The sequence below is a fragment of the Saccostrea echinata genome, unplaced genomic scaffold (genome assembly GCF_033153115.1).
Source record: "Saccostrea echinata isolate AGI-Se365-2 ecotype Australia unplaced genomic scaffold, CSIRO_AGI_Sech_v1 ptg000045l, whole genome shotgun sequence".
NCBI classification, from domain to species: domain Eukaryota; kingdom Metazoa; phylum Mollusca; class Bivalvia; order Ostreida; family Ostreidae; genus Saccostrea; species Saccostrea echinata.
The window spans coordinates 1,133,358-1,149,691 of record NW_026889794.1 but is presented as its reverse complement, the minus strand read 5'-3'; the positions used below and the strand labels follow the sequence as shown (position 1 = coordinate 1,149,691).

Below are 16,334 nucleotides of genomic sequence, written 5' to 3'. Positions count from 1 at the left end.
ACTTGGTCTTCAAACAATCTGTTGGAGCTCCCATGGGTACTAATTGTAGCTCGTTAATAGCAGACATGTTTTGTATTCTTATGAAGCAGAATTTATTCAAAAACTTCTAAAGGAAAGAAAAAGTCTCTTGCCGTGGCCTTCCATTCGACATTTAGATATATCGACAACGTTTTATCAATTAATAATATTTATTTTCATTCCCTCGTTGATCCGATATAGCCCACTTAAGTCGAAGAAAAAGATACAAAAGCGTCTGACACATCTTGTTTCATATTTGGATGTATTACTAGAGAAAGACATTGATGGTAAACTAACAACTAAACATTCTGATAAACGTGATGACTTCAACTTTTCTATAATCGTCATCTTCCCTTATTTATGTATCAATATACGAGTATCATCTGCATATGGGTTTAATGTCTCCAAGAAATGTCTAAAACGAAACAGGGTACTGAAAAATAAGTTGAAGATACAAAGATATCAACAATCTCGTTTAAAGCAAACATTTCGTACATTCTATGGTCAACACAATGACATTGCATGTTTGCAAATACAATAACGTTAGATCGAATGTTGACTGACGTCTTTCATACAATTTGTTAGGCCATTATTTTCACATTGAATTGTCTACTTCCCCTCTTCCTCTATCATGACACTGGTGTGACAGGTTGACAGGGGATGCTCACTCCTCCAAGGTCTTGTACCATCTCCGTTTTCAGATATCTGTGTTGCTCTGCTCACAATTTGTATTGTTTAATTGGACTTTGGAGCATGATTATTGTTCCATATCTTCACATTTTATGTGAAGTAATTTGTATACTAGTATAGTGTAATATAACAGGTACTTATGCGAGGCGACCTTGTACCCATTTAAGACCTTACCTTCCTATGTTCAAATTTGAACAAATTTAAGAAGTTTTTTAAAGTATACTTAACAACACACTAGCACAGGTATGTGGAAATAATCAGTTTGCAATAAAATGTAATATATCAATAACTACAAAAGATTATGAGGGTAAACTTACTTTTCCTAATGTACAAAATTGTAAAAACGGTTGAAATACAAGCGAGTCCTCCAAGCACCATACCCGCGCAATGCAGTTTCTTTCTTCCAATACGATCCAATAACACTAAACAAAGAGTAAAGGCCGAGAATTCTACCAGAGCTGCCAGGAAAAAATTCAAATAGAAGTCGCCAGCCAGGTTCCCGGAATTTAGGGACAGTCCGTAGTACACCATACTTGCAACACACCTAAAGACAATTAAGAATTAGGAGTTAGTGCAATGGGACAAGAAATGTGCACGCCAATTTAAATTTGATTTGAAGTTTATTTTCTTACTGAAAGTCGAAAAGCATTGACGATGAGATTTTTCAAATAGTAATATAATTACCAATTCAAGAAAATTATTATAGTTCGGACAAACAAAACCCTCGATGTAAACAAGTGCCATAACTGGCCTGTCGCTGTTTCGTCGCATTCTAAGGAATCCAGCTGCTTCTCTGTAACTTGTACTTTATTTCCTTTGGCTAATTTGCGAATAATGACTTTGGCCTCCTCGTATTTTCCACGGTTAATCAACCATCGCGGGGATTCTGGCAGTAACCTTGGATGGAATGTCAAAAAAAAAAATGTTTTTTCATGCGTGCACAGGCATACTGGAGTGGTTCTCTATTATAGTAAAAATTCCACCATGGATGGAATATTCCCTCTTTCAGTAATATTTACAACATTGTTACTAGCGATTCATCAAAATGTAATAATTGGTATCCTTACCAAAACAGAAAATTATAAAAGTCTGTTACGAAGTATATTAAATGCTATATACATGTATGTAGTCCTCCCAGTAAAATTCAAACCGATCATCGTCCTTGAGATGATCTACTATGGGATAAGGTTATATGGCAACAGCACTTCACTGACATTTTAAAACATGCATTTTACAAGGAGTTAATCGCGGAATGTGAAATTAACTGTTAGCATGCATGGAACAGATGATTCAGTTTAAGACATGCACCTAGCCAAGCTATGTATTAGTTTACATGTAAGACACAGTTACCAACACATCGTAATTCGAAAATTAAATATGTAGTATATGACTTATTTCAACAGAATTCACGCCCACTCACCACCAATAACTCAACAGGAGTGCAGAGGGAACTGACACTGCTATCTGATTGTACTTCCAGTCCCTAATAAGATAGCCTATAAGACATAGAATAACCAGTCCTATAGCAAAGAAATAATCCATGACAACCCCAGCCCATAGCCGCTTTGAAGGACCAACGATCTCAATGCCTGTATTGCAGAAAGACAATTTGAAAATGGTCAGTAACTAGTGGTATTGTCATCCACTACGATTGAAATTGCTACCAAATTATTTTTTCTCAGAAGCAAAACATAAATTTGTCTTGGTATATTGAATAAACGTATTTCTTAAATCATATTCTAATAAATAAAATAATTTAAAAAAAAACTCACCTAAAACAAAGGACGACATAAAAGCCCCTGCGAGGAAAAATCCAACAATGAATCGTAAAACACAGAACAGATAGAAGTCTGCCGCCCACGACACGGCTAGACTGGACGCCAGCAGTACAAGAATGGATAAAATCAATGTCTTCTTTCTTCCAATCCTAGTAAATGTTAAAAAATTTTAAAAAATCACTTCTTGAGAGGATCTTTTTTTTTTTTTTTAAATAAAAAGCTAAAACACGTTTAGCGTTTATATCAGCACTCTAAGAAAGTATTTATGTTACGTGGTGAGCTCATTTTATTTAAAAAAAACGGAAGTGAGCATATAACGTACTTGTCCGCAAGTGCCCCTAGACACAGAGAACCGAAAAACACACCAGCATAGAAAATCATTTTGGCGTTGGATGCCCAGAGTTGCTTGTCACAAATCAAATCTTGCTGGTAACAAAAGTAGCATTCAATTACAACGATAAACTGAGAAGAAAATCCTCATTGTGAGTCAAAATATAAAAGGTAATCTAGAAACTATAAATATTAGTACTATTTATACAAAAAGCCAGTAAAATACCAAACAAAAGGATATACAAATAATAATTATCCACACGTTTTTCATTCGATATATTGTAGTGATATACCCTGTAAAAGAAGTAAGTTGATACAAAAAGATTTGTATCAGCACGGTTTTAATGCTACTAAAATTATTCACTTCAAGAAAGCGATTATAAAGACGATTCATTAACCTATTTTCACGGGTGAATTATCAAATAAAACGTGAAAAAAGATCAACAAATTCCTAATGTATGAGTTATCGTTTATAGAAATGACATATAGACTGCTTCAATTCTGGCATTGTTTTCTATACATACAAAAGGGTTTCTTGTATTGTTGTGTACACAAAAGGGTTCATCAAAACATGGAGATTGTCTTCACTCTACCTGGGGTAACAAGGTCAAAATGAATGTGAAACGGACTATATTCAAGATTTTTTTTAACTCTCTTTGACAATTGTTACGGAGAAGAAAATATGTCATATTTTTGTGTGTGCTTTGTTTTGCTTCTTCTATAATTGTATATATTTCTACAATTAAATGCAGTATTCTTTATATCGTATTCTTTATAATACTAAGCACGAAGAAGAACGAACAAGTACAAAAGTTTAATCTGGATAAAATTAAGAAGGGGGGGGTAGATTTCGCTTTCGAATTTTATTCAAAATTTCGCTAATAGAGTATTGTAGAATGTTGGTAACTGCGTGAAAATTTATTTTACCATATTTGCTGCATTATTGAAACACAAATCACCGCTGACAGTGAAGGAGTACTTTGGAAACGCTAGAAATTGACATACTTAAAAAATTAGTTTTCTCGCACCTGCTGTAAACAACTTCCGGTAATAAGTTATTGTTCTTTACTTCAACAGGTCGGGTACACTACCTTATGGAAGGCACTTTTCAACACTTGACGATGTTTTCGTCAAACCCATTCTCCAATCAATTGAATGAGTCGCAAAGCATGACGGTCTATTTATATAATAGTGTTGTACTTTGCATGCACTATGCCTAAATAGTAGTCAGGGTTTGACACATGGTGCACGAGCCGGAGGCGAGTACACTATGTGTCAAACCCTGACTACTATTTAGGCAAAGTGCATGCAAAGTACAACACTATTGTTATTATTATGCTGACTGTTGTATAAAAACGACAATATTTTCTCCCTTTCCAGTGTTTCATCACCTCTTACATTCATGTTAGTACACCCCTATTATGACGTCACGTTGTGCTACATGTACGTCATAATCTTTTGTCTTTAATATTTTGAATGTTCCATGTACAGATAGTTGAGAAATTTAGTTGTGTGAAGGGTAAAAAATTGCAAGATACTATTTTATAAAAATTATTTTTTTTATTTTTTTTTCTTTTAGTGTAAAATCTTTAAAACTAAGTTTATATATATTATAATACAGTGTTATAGATAACGGCGTCTGTAGCGTAATCGGTAGCGCGTCAGACTGATAATCTTGGGATCGTGAGTTCGATCCCCGGCGTGGGCGCTGTCGGATTTTCTTCAGAAAAATAGTATGCTTACGCTATATAAATCCTTAGACCACTATGCGAAAACAGTTGGGTATTGACTATGTAGAGACAAACTGACAGGAAGCAAAATAATACGTGTTTACGATTCAATAGCGACATGTGGTTTTCGTCGGTTTATAGCATAATATTTACTTGGTCACCGGAAAAACCGCGTTAGCGATTCATGATAAATATGTCGGCGTGAAGCGTTGTAGTTCATGTACCTCATGAATCTTCAAAAATGAAATTCATTTCTTAATTTTTACATTATTTTCTGATGAGTTACCACAGATTATGCCATTCAACTGTCATTTATAAAGCAAAACAGTTTGCACTACAGTTTTGACGTCAAGTACGGTATTATGACGTAACAATGGAGATATTCATGCCCATCCATGGTAGTTCATGAGAAAATGAACAGCCTTCTAATTTGCAAAGAATCTTAAGGAAAAATATTTGGAAATGTAAATATTAGAAACTAATTCCAGTGATCTATTGTATTGCAAAGTGAGCATTATATGGATGGCATAAGTTATATAAAATAAGTAAAGTAAAATATGTACCTCGGACGGAAACGTGCTGTCATAAACTGTTTTGTCGTAAACCCAAGAACTGCAACTCTGTTCGATGCCGGTAGTCACATTGTCTATAACAGGGATGGATAAAATCTTGCATTTCTTGTTCACCACATCATTGTCTGCATTGAGCTCTGTAGGTATGTATGCTTTTATCAAATCGTCATGTGCTGGACCCTGGCTAAGGTAAGTGTCGTTTGGATAATTCGGCAACTTGCATCTGTAAAGGTTTGAGAAGTGTTCGATCAATATAGTGATAAAGTTGCAACATCATCATCTGGCCATGTTAAACATCATGTTAAATTAATTAAGGAAATTTTACCGCCGTTTTTCTTCTATACACTTTAAACAGTTAAAATGTTAAAATGCTTCATCTGTAATGGTCGATACATCTGCTATAATTTGAAAACGTAGATGCCCGAAGATATGAAACATGTTTCAAGATCATAGATCAATAAATGAAACAAAATATTCTCGTTCAACATCACATTCGTGGGGAAAAAATTATGGCATAATTTAAGTCAGATTTTACAATCACCTTAGTTGTAAATATTTATGTACCACGACTATTTTTCCTTTCCCTTGTAATCTGCATTTTTGTCCCCCGCTTTCACTGAAAGTGGGGGGTATTAATTTGGGCCTGTCTGCCATCCGTCTGTCCGGGGTAACAACAATATACTCGTGCGTGTATAATAGTTTAATCACGGAAAGTATGTATATATATATATATATATATATATATATATATATATATATATATATATATATATATATATATATATATATATATATATATATATATATATATATATATATATAGATTTAATGTAAGGGGTGTTCTGGGAACCAGGGCTCTTTTTGTATATAAAAAAAGTCATTTTTCGACCCCCATTTGACCCCCAGGTTGAAAATGAAAACTCCAAACCTTATTGCTCATCTACAGGACACCACCACACATCTTTCAAAAGATGAATAGGCTACTGCGTAAAATGTACGAGGAGATCAGGGAACCAGGTGTTTGTATAAAAAACGTCATTTTTTGGCCCGCGTTTTGCCCTTAGGGTAATATTTAAAATTTTAAAAGATGATTAGTCTACTGCGTAAAAGGAGATCAGTCAACCAGACGTTTGAATAAAAACGTCATTTTTTGGCCCGCGTTTTGCCCTTAGGGTAATATTTAAAATTCCAAAACTTTATTGCACATCTAAAGGACACCACATATCATATTCCAAAAGATTAATTGGTTACTGCTTAAAATAAAAAAAGGAGTTTGAGGAAGAAAAAAGTGTGACAGGCGGACGGACGGACCAGGCTTACAACAAAATACCCGAAAATTCTTTAGAAAGTGCAGGTATAATTATTCATTTCAAATTATTTGGCCTTTCAAAAAAAAAAAAAAAAAAAAAAAAAAAAAAATTTATTTGCTTCAAGTGTAATGAAGAGATATTTACTTTCAAATGTCGAACATGCGAAGACAGTGCAAAAATTCAATCCACACGTGTGCATTATATTAAGGGGTTAAGGCTATTTTGTAAGAAAACAGCATTAACATTGTTGGTTACTAGATTTGCAATCTTGTCAATTTTTAACTGCAATTCCAATCCCTTTTTGCGTCTAATATAGATCTAAGTGTTGTTATCTTTTGATGTCGTGTGTAAATGACATATCCAGAAGAAAGAAAAGCAAAATGTCTTGCTCCAGGCGAGACTGTAAGAGAAATGGTCCTTTGCTTTGCTCTAATCAATTTTAAGTTCAATGCACATCCTTTTGTCAATTGCACATTTCATCCATTAGTCTCATTAGTCTAGCTGTTCATTGTGCATGATTCAACAGAGAGAACCCTCACGGTAGCTCAGTCCGCAGAGCGCTCGCTCCGTGCTCGGTAGGTCGTGAGTTCAAATCTTGGCAGCGACTGACCTAAGTCGATAAAAAATGGGTTGCAACTGTTACTTCGCCATGCGCTCGGCACTTTGAAGTGAAAGTTGCGGGTCCTTCGGATGAGACCTTAAAAACCGAGGCCAGTGTCACGACAGACGTTGGAACGATAAAGATTCCTCACTGCTCAATGGCCCTGAGTGCCGAGTAAAGGTCAAAATTTGAAGCCCTTCACCGGTAATGGTGACTTGTCTATATGGGTGAAAAATTCTCGAATGGGACGTAAAACAACATACAATCAATCAATCAACAGAGAGAGGCTTGGGTGAAATAATAATATATTATTAACACGCAGTGACACACAATTACAATACCGACAAAGGTCCAGATTATATTGTTTATTCCTGGGACAGAGACCAAACTAAATCAGAAATTTTGAATTCTGTAAATTCTGAAAAAGAAAACTTGAAGAAATCATATTGAAGACCTTACTGCGTATCGGACTTTTCTTGTAGTTTAGGGTGTTTTCATTACAAAGATGAAACCGTCAGTTTAATTCAATTTAAATAAATTCGTTGGGATGAAGCTGGTTGATTATTCATTTTTGACAGTGTTACATTGTCCTCCTTAGCCAAATACATATTTACAATAATAATATTATAGACGTGTGTGTCTGGAAAGATTACATCACTGAACCAGTAACAATCAATTACATATGACTTGTTTTTAAGTAATAATTCATAAGGTTCAGGGTTGGAACATTCAAAATCCTCGGAGATGGAACACAAGGATCTTTTGTTTCATAAAACAAACTTTCAAATTTTAAAGATTATATGGTACATCTCGATGACAGTGAACCATTCAGTCTGCTTTCAGCTATACTGCAGTTTACATTTTAAAATTTAGAGATACTTGATTAGACGTAAGTATAAAGTTACAAGGTAAAAATCTCGTAGGTGTTCCAAAGAAAACGAAAAATTTGCCCGGCACTTTTAATCGTGGATATATTACTTCAAAAGGCAGAGTGCAAAATCATCTAAATTATGTAAATATATGTTTGTATAGTCGACATTAAATACACCATTATGATCAGAGCATGTATTCTGAATGATATATGTAAAAATAATAAAACAAGCTAATTCAGAGAATATGTGTTCCTTGCTTAAAGAAAAAAAAAAGCAGAGCATGCACAGATCTAGGGGGTGGGGGGTCGTACACTCCCCCTTGATTTGCAGAGTTATTAAATGTATATACTGAAGCAAATAAAAAATGCCAATATGAATATAGAGATTAGATTGCTTATTCTTTAAAATGTGTACAGAAGATTATTTTTATATGAAATATTTATCACACTGTAATATTGATTTAATGAGAAGGTTTGTACACGCCAGACGTCATAACTTCTTCATTTCATATGTTGAATACTATCACTTCTTAAATAAAAAAAATGGGGATCGTCCGGGATTTGAGCCCGGGGCCTCACGCATCCAAAGCGAGACCAACAAGGCGCTTGACATTGATACAAATTAAATGCAAACAACAAGTTACATATACATGTGTATATGCAAGTTTCGATATTGTCAAAATTTTACACATCTATAACGAGGTAAATTATTGACAAACAAGTTGATGAAACAAGAATATCAGCAGTCTCGTTTAAAGTCATCATTTCGTAAGTTCTATGGTCGATACAATGACCTTGTCAGCAAATACAATTTATCATTGAGTCAAATGCTGACGCTGACTGATGTTTTTCATACTTATTGTTAGGCCATTATTTACACACAGATTTGTCGACGGATTTTTCCGTTATTTCCCGATCATGACAAGGAGCACACAACGGGTGTGACCGGTCGACAGGGGATGCTCACTCCTCCATGGCACCTGATCCCACTTCTGATGTTTTGGATGTCTGTGTTTGCTCTGCTCCTATTTTGTAATGTTTAATGGACTTTTGAGCTTGAATATTGTTCGTTATCTCCATATATTACACAACACATGGTGTCTAATTTAGCCTTTACTAAACATTTTTAATTGATATAAGTAGAATATAAAGTCCGCCGACAACCTGTATTATATGTAATAACACTCCACATGCCCCTGTGCTGAAAATAGTGCCACGCGACTTTTGATTCAGACAAGGAGTAACTCTAAAAATTGAGCATGCTCGATGCCAACAAATTGACTTTTGAAAACAAAAATGACCAAAATAGAAAAAAACGGGCGGTACACTTTGAGAGGGGTGGGCGGGGCCATAGGGAGTTATGGTATAAACTTTCATTGCAAAAGCTCAAAAACTTCTTCAGATATCGCCCGGAAACGAAAGTTTCACACAAAGAAAGAATGTATGAATCTACGACCTTGACCTCTGACGTTTTGACCTCAAATCAATAGGGGTCTTCGTTAGGCCGCAGGGAGTTGTTATGTAAAATTTCCTTGCAAAAGCTCGAAAGGCTTCTCGAGATATCGCGCGATATCGAAAGTGTTACAGACAGACAGAAATACAGACGTACTTTCGTCCGTATGTCACACTTTCTTCTTTAGCTAAGTTCTCGTAAATTTTAAGCAGAATTCAATTAATCTTTTGGAATATGATAGGTGGTGTCCTATAGATGTGAAATAAGGTTTCGGAATTTTTATTTTCACCCTGTGGGTCAAATGGGAGTCGAAAATGACTTTTTTTTTTTTATTACAAAAAGACCCTGGTTCCCAGAACCCCTCGTTCATTTTATGCAGTAGCCTAATCATCTTTTGGAAGATGATTGGTAGTGTCCTGTAAATGTGCAATAAAGTTTCGGAATTTTCATTTTCACCCTAGGGGTCAAATTGGGAGGGGGGGGGGGGGCAAACAATTACGTTTAGTTTACAAAAAGACCGTGGTTCCCATAACTCCTCTTAAATTTTACACAGTAACCCAATCATCTTCTGGAAGATGATTGATGGTGTCCTGTGGATGTGCAAAAAGGTTTTAAATTGTCATTTTCACCCTAGGGGTCTCAAATGGGGTGGGGGGGGGCGAACAATGACGTTTAAAGTCTTAATGTCAAAGATTTCGTGAGATATGGACTGGGTTTCTTTTTTCTTAATTTGACCTTGAATGGGGAAAGAGTCAAGGTAAAAAAGAATTTGATGCAAGAAATAGTATGTCAATGTCTTCTATCCATGTTCCAAATTTGATATCGTAATGTCAAAGGGTTCTTAGGTTATGCCCTGAATTATATTTTCATTTAGGAGATTGACCGTGCCTTTATAAATGAGTCAAGGTAAAAAAAAAATGTTGGCATGCACCCTTTCTCCATACCACCTCTCCATGTTCCAAGATTGAAGTTTTAATGTCAAAGGGTTCTTAAGTTATGGTTTGGAATTTTTTTTTCTCAATTTGACCTTGAATGAAGAAAGGAGTCAAAGTCAAAATTTCGATGCAGTGCATCTTTTGTAAATGTCTTCTTTCTATGTTACAAGTTTGAAATCCTATTGTCAAAGGGTTCTAAGGTTATAGCCTGGACTATATTTTGATGTAAAGATTGACCAAGACCTTATCAAAAAGCTAAGGTCAAAAACGTTTGGTGGCCTTAAACCCTCCTCCATAAAGGGTTGTCAAGTTACGGCTTGGACAAAATTTGATTGAAGACGAAAACTGACCAAATCAGTATGTAGACTAGTATAGTCTACTTGTCGCATTAAATCTATAGGAGGAGTAGATTTTGAAAGAACAAAGGACAAGATAGGCTAAGACCCCTTTTGGCCTCTGATTTGTGGTGTCTCCAGGAGCGATGCAATACTTTATCAGTATTAACCTGTTGTCATCCCTCTTACAAAATGAGTATTGATTTTACGTTAAGGGGTACACTAAGGTCACAGGTAGTTCGCAAAATATACCAATTTCCAAATTTTCTCATTTTTATGCAAATTTTCATCAATTTTATAGCACATCTCGTTTCAGAATACACAGAGCACAAGCTTGCCTATCTACCAAATTTATATATTTCATGCACTAGTAACAGAGGCTTCTTGTGTATAAAAATCTCTGTACACGTGTTTCCCAAAGTGAAAAGTAATCTCAAATTTGACAAAAGTCCATCAGAATTGTGGAAATTTGAAAAAAATGTCCAACTTTGGCACCCTCTTGTGGCCTCCCTATACTCTTTGAATCAAAATTATTGCTGGTTTTAAAACAAGCAACATTTAAAGTTCTTACTGCAAACTATCACAATTTTGACTAAGGTTTGATTTTTTTTTAATCGAATAAGGGCCAAATTCGGCTGTTTCCATACCTTGTCCTTAGGTTAGACTACTTTATATAATGAAACTTTCACATAAGTTTCATCTTTTCTTGCTCAGTGGTTTTTGAGAAGAAAATTTTTTTCTTATAAAGCATGCTTATATTGAACAAGCTTATAATGAATTGACGCTTACAGCGGAGCAATTTTCATTCCTAATGACTTTAATTACACTTATAACGAAGCAAAATCGTCCGTCCCAGGCACTTAGTTATAAGTGTGTTTTACTGTACATTCCCTTGTTGACAAAACTTCCCCTATTGTGGCCCCAACTTATCCCTGAAGGTCATGATTTAGACAAAATTGAATGTAAAATAAGTAACGAAGTTTCACGTAATTTTAATCTTTTCTGGCGTAGTGGTTCTTGAGAAGACTTTTGAAATACCATTAAAGTTTCACTCATTCTTATCTCCCCTTAAAAGAAAGTTTGACCCTTCATTTGAACAATTGTTTTACACAAAAAGAATATTTCACATGAGAAATGAAACTCTGTGTTTCTAAATATTTCAACACACCTCTAGTGTGTTTCTCGTTATTTTTGTTATGAATAAATTTTCTACAAAAGCCTGGTTCCCAGAACTCCTCTTACATTTTACGCATGCAGTAGTCTAATCATCTTCTAGAAGATTATTGGTGGTGTCCTATTAATGTGCAATAAGGCTTCGGAATTTTCATTTTCACCTTGGGGGTCAAATGGGGATTGAAAATGACGTTTTTTCTACCAAGAAAACCCTGGTTCCCAGAACTTCCCTAACATTTTACGCAGTAGTCCAATCATCTTTTGGAAGATGATTGGTGGTGTCCTGTGCATTTGCAATAAGGTTTCAGAATTTTCATTTTCATTCTGGGTGTCAATGGGGGTCGAGAAATGACGTTTTAAAATACAAAAAGCCCTGGTTCCCAGAACTCCCCTAACATTTTACACAGTAGTCTATTCATCTTTTGGAAGATGATTGGTGGTGTCCTGTAGATGTGCAATAAGGTTTCGGAATTTTCATTTTCACCCTTGGGGTAAAAAAATTACGTTTTTTAATACAAAAAAGCCCTGGTTCTCAGAACTTCCCTTACATTTTACGCAGTAGCCTTATCATCTTTTGGAAGATGATTGGTGGTGTAATGTGGATGTGCAATACAGTTTCGGAATTTTCATTTTCACCTTTGGGGTCAAATTGGGGTCGTAAAATGAAGGTTTGTTTTTAATACAAAAAAGCCATGGTTCCCAGAACTCCTCTTACATTTTACGCAGTAGCCAAATCATCTTTTGAAAGATGATTGGTGGTGTCCTGTGGATGTGCAACAAGGTTTCGGATTTTGATTTTCACCTTAGGGGTCAAATGCGGGTTGATAAACGACGTTTTTTCCTACAAAAAAACCCTGGTTCTCAGAATTCCTCTTACATTTTAAGCAGTAGCCAAATTATATTTTATAAGATGTTTGCTATTGTCCTGTAAATGTGATATAAGGCGTCGGAATTTTCATTTTCACCCTATGGGGCAAATGGGGGTCGAAAATGATGTTTTTCTACAACCCCCCCCCCCCCCCCCGATTCCGAGAACTCCTCTTACATTTTAAGCAATATTCAAATCAAATTTTTGGGAAGATGAATGGTGGTGTTCCTAGAGATGTGTAATGCGGTTTTGGAAAGTTTCGGAATTTTCAATTTAACCCTAGAGGTTAAATGGGGTTGAAAAATGATGTTTGTTTTACCATGAATACCCTGGTTCCCTGAACTCCTGTTACATTTTACGCAATAGCCAAATTATCTTTTGAAAGATGATTGCTTGTGTCCTGTAGATGTGCAGTAAGGTTTCGGAATTTTCATTTTTACCCAAGGGGTCAAATGGGGGTCGAAAAACGATGTTTTTTCTACCAATAAAAAATCTGGTTGCCAGAACCCCTCTTTCATTTTAAGCTGTAGCAAAATCATCTTTTGGAAGTTGATTGCTGGTATCCTGTAGATGTGCAATAAGTTTCAGAATTTTCATTGGTGAAGTTCCAAAATCTGGTGCTCAGTGTGTTGTGTCATGCAACAAGAATATATTTGCTTTTAGGGTTGGAATCTGAACCATTTTAAAACTCTTTGAATTTTTTTTTTAAATGAGATGGATTATATAACCCCACCAAACAATATCTGCCCAACAGAACACTTGAAATATTATTAAACAAAAGTCTCTGAAGAGACTGTAGCTCTACTATATCAATATATTGATTCTGTGTGATTACAATATGTATATATAGATACGTATATGTAGAAATATGAAAATATTGGAAACTTTTCAGACCTATATATAACCAATTCATAATATCTCATGTATATCATATCATGACACAAATTAACGTATCGATATAGAAGATTTTGAATCATCCCATCCCTACCCTACTGGTGTGTACTAATAATAGAGATGTAATTAGTGATAAGTGTTTTGAAAGAATATTTTTATAATTCTATTTTAAGCAACCATGGCAACACATTTTTTAAAAATAAAAAACCGATATATAAGATTATCTTATCTTAATGAAGTCTTCTTGAACACCAATAAAACCAGACCAAAACTGGCCTTTTTATCAACCATGGGATTACCCTTTGTCAAAATCAAAAACTGTTGTAAAGAATTGTCTACCTTAGTATATTCTACTTCTACACCAAATAGGCCGTTTCAAAAAAAAAAAATCAAAATGATCGACCGCTGTCTTTCTTCACCTTGTCATTTTAATTTATCATAACAATACTGTTCATTGAAATAAAAAACCGATAAAAAAATTATGTATCTAATGTATGTATGTATCTTATGATGTACTTGTGTACCAAGTCTTATTGAAATCGGACCAAAACTGTTGGATGAGTAGTATTTTGATTAAATTTCATAGAAATTTCTACTTAGTAACCATGCCAACATTGTTCGTCGAAATCAAAAACAATAAACACTTAATTATGTAAGTTATTATAGACTAACTGTGAGTTTTATTGAAACTGAACCAGAACTGAAGGAGGAATAGCGATTGAATGAATCTCACAAAATTATCTTTTTTTAGTAACCATGGCAACACTGTTCATTGAAATCAAAGAACGATATAGAGAATTATGTACCTTAGTATAGTTTACTTGTGTTCCAAGTTTTAATGAAATCGGATCAAAACTGTAAAAGGAGTAGAGTTTGAGAGAATAAATTTAATTCTACACTATGTAATGAACTTTCACATAACGTTCAACTTTAAATGCCCAGTGGTCCTTGAGAAGATTTTTGAAGATTTGTTCCCTAAAAATGTATATTCCAATGTAAAACTTTGATCCCCTATTGTGACCCCACCCTACAACTGAAGGTCATGATTTGGACAAACTTGGATCTACACTATGTAATAAAATTTCACAAGTTAAAACTTTTCTGGCCAAGTTGTTCTTGAGAAGATTTCTGAAATGTGCCATTAAATTTTCACCTATTCTTATCTTCCCTTGCTCCCCCCTTGAATGAGTTCTTGACCCTTAATTTGAACAAACTTATCAAATTTAACTCCCCTTTGTCCAAGGATACTTCGAGGCAGTTTAAAATTGCCCACCGGTTCTTGAGAAGATCAAATTGTAAAAAAAAAAATTGTTTTCGATAAGAAATGTTTTCCATGACGAATAAAAATATTTTTTATTTCTAAATATCTCATCACACTTGTGTTTCTTGTTATTTTAACTATGACGATGATGAATCAATCCTGAATGGTTCAATTTTGTACAGGCATATGTATGATACCAATCAGACCCGACCTGACAACTAAGCAGTCCCAGAAAGCAGTCCCCGGGACTGCTTTGGGACTGCTCTGGGACCGCTGTGGGACTGCTCTGGGACTGCTTTGGGACTGCTCTGGGACTGCTCTAGAAAGCAGACCCAGCAGTCCCAGCAGTCCCTGGGACTGCTTTCTGGGACTGCTTTGTTCACTCATGCATGAAAAAGGTTCTGAGTGACATGATAGCTCCGCCCCTTGTGTATTCTGAATTTGCAGGCTCCCTGTTGTTGTTTTGTTTACTTTCAGCAGAGAGGTGTTTAAGATAAAGAATTAAAAAAAAAACCAAGGATTTTTTTTACAACATTTTAATACTTAGAGATAGATATACATGTAATTACTAAATGTCTTCAGGGGCTGTAAATTTACACAATTGTAGTCTGAATTAATTTTAAAAAATGAAAGTAGTTAAAAGGGAAGTCAGGAGATGACTTTTATCCTTTAAATTAAACTTTAATACAGGTGTTTGAAAAAAAATATATCTAGGCCTATTTAATTAATTAATGCTAATCAAAACTTTAATACAGGTGTTTGAAAAAAAAATATCGAGGCCTATTTAATTAATTAATGCTGTCAAGTTACGGAATGTACTCAAAGTTTGCATTAGCACTATTTAAAAACAAACAAAAAAAAAAAAAAAAAAAACAAACAAACTTGTCATTACAATAAGACATTCAGAGGGACGTACTGTACTGGATTTTTTTTTTTAAATTGAAAAAGCTATAACCATATGCATGCTAAAAAAAGAGCATTCCATGCTATTTTACCGCCCTCAAATAAAACCTACTAATTTATTAAATGACCATGAAATAAAATTATTCTACCATTCTTCAGTCATTTAAAACATTATATTTGTGAACAATTATTGGGGGATTTATTTATGAATTTGTTTTTGATTTATAAACAATTAATTAAAAGAGTAAATTTATAAACATTTTAAAATATTGGGAATTGTGACTTATTTCTTATTTTTGTTTGTGTTTTCCTGGCCGATTAATAAAAAGCAATAAAAATGTATAAAATGGTGTCAACACCTGAAGTTTCAATCGCCTTCGGGCATGATTAGCAGAAAGTCAATGCATGTTATTTGGGTATCAGTGTTACACATCACTGAACATGCTGGTCAACAATGACACTAATTTCAATCTATGTACTGCAAAAAATCTTCGTTTCAATAAATGTGTATAAATTTATTTCGGGATTAATTAATTTTGAACATAATCTGAAGGTTCCATTCGCGTGATTTACAGATGTACGCTCAAACGTTTATATAATAAAAGTATTATT

At 34.6% G+C, this 16,334-nt stretch overlaps 1 protein-coding gene across 2 annotated transcripts in view; it reads right to left on the bottom strand.

Moving 5' to 3' along the window:
• LOC133201735 (organic cation transporter protein-like) overlaps window positions 1–16,334 on the bottom strand; it is a 30,278-nt gene that overhangs the window by 9,565 nt on the left and 4,379 nt on the right. For both annotated transcript variants that reach the window (XM_061337525.1, XM_061337526.1), the window contains exons 2-7: window positions 5,110–5,341; window positions 2,809–2,912; window positions 2,481–2,635; window positions 2,129–2,297; window positions 1,393–1,605; window positions 1,026–1,252 (exon numbers count right to left, since the gene is read on the bottom strand). In XM_061337525.1, the coding sequence (XP_061193509.1) occupies window positions 1,026–1,252; window positions 1,393–1,605; window positions 2,129–2,297; window positions 2,481–2,635; window positions 2,809–2,912; window positions 5,110–5,341 (1,100 nt within the window). The remainder of the gene's footprint in view (window positions 1–1,025; window positions 1,253–1,392; window positions 1,606–2,128; window positions 2,298–2,480; window positions 2,636–2,808; window positions 2,913–5,109; window positions 5,342–16,334) is intronic.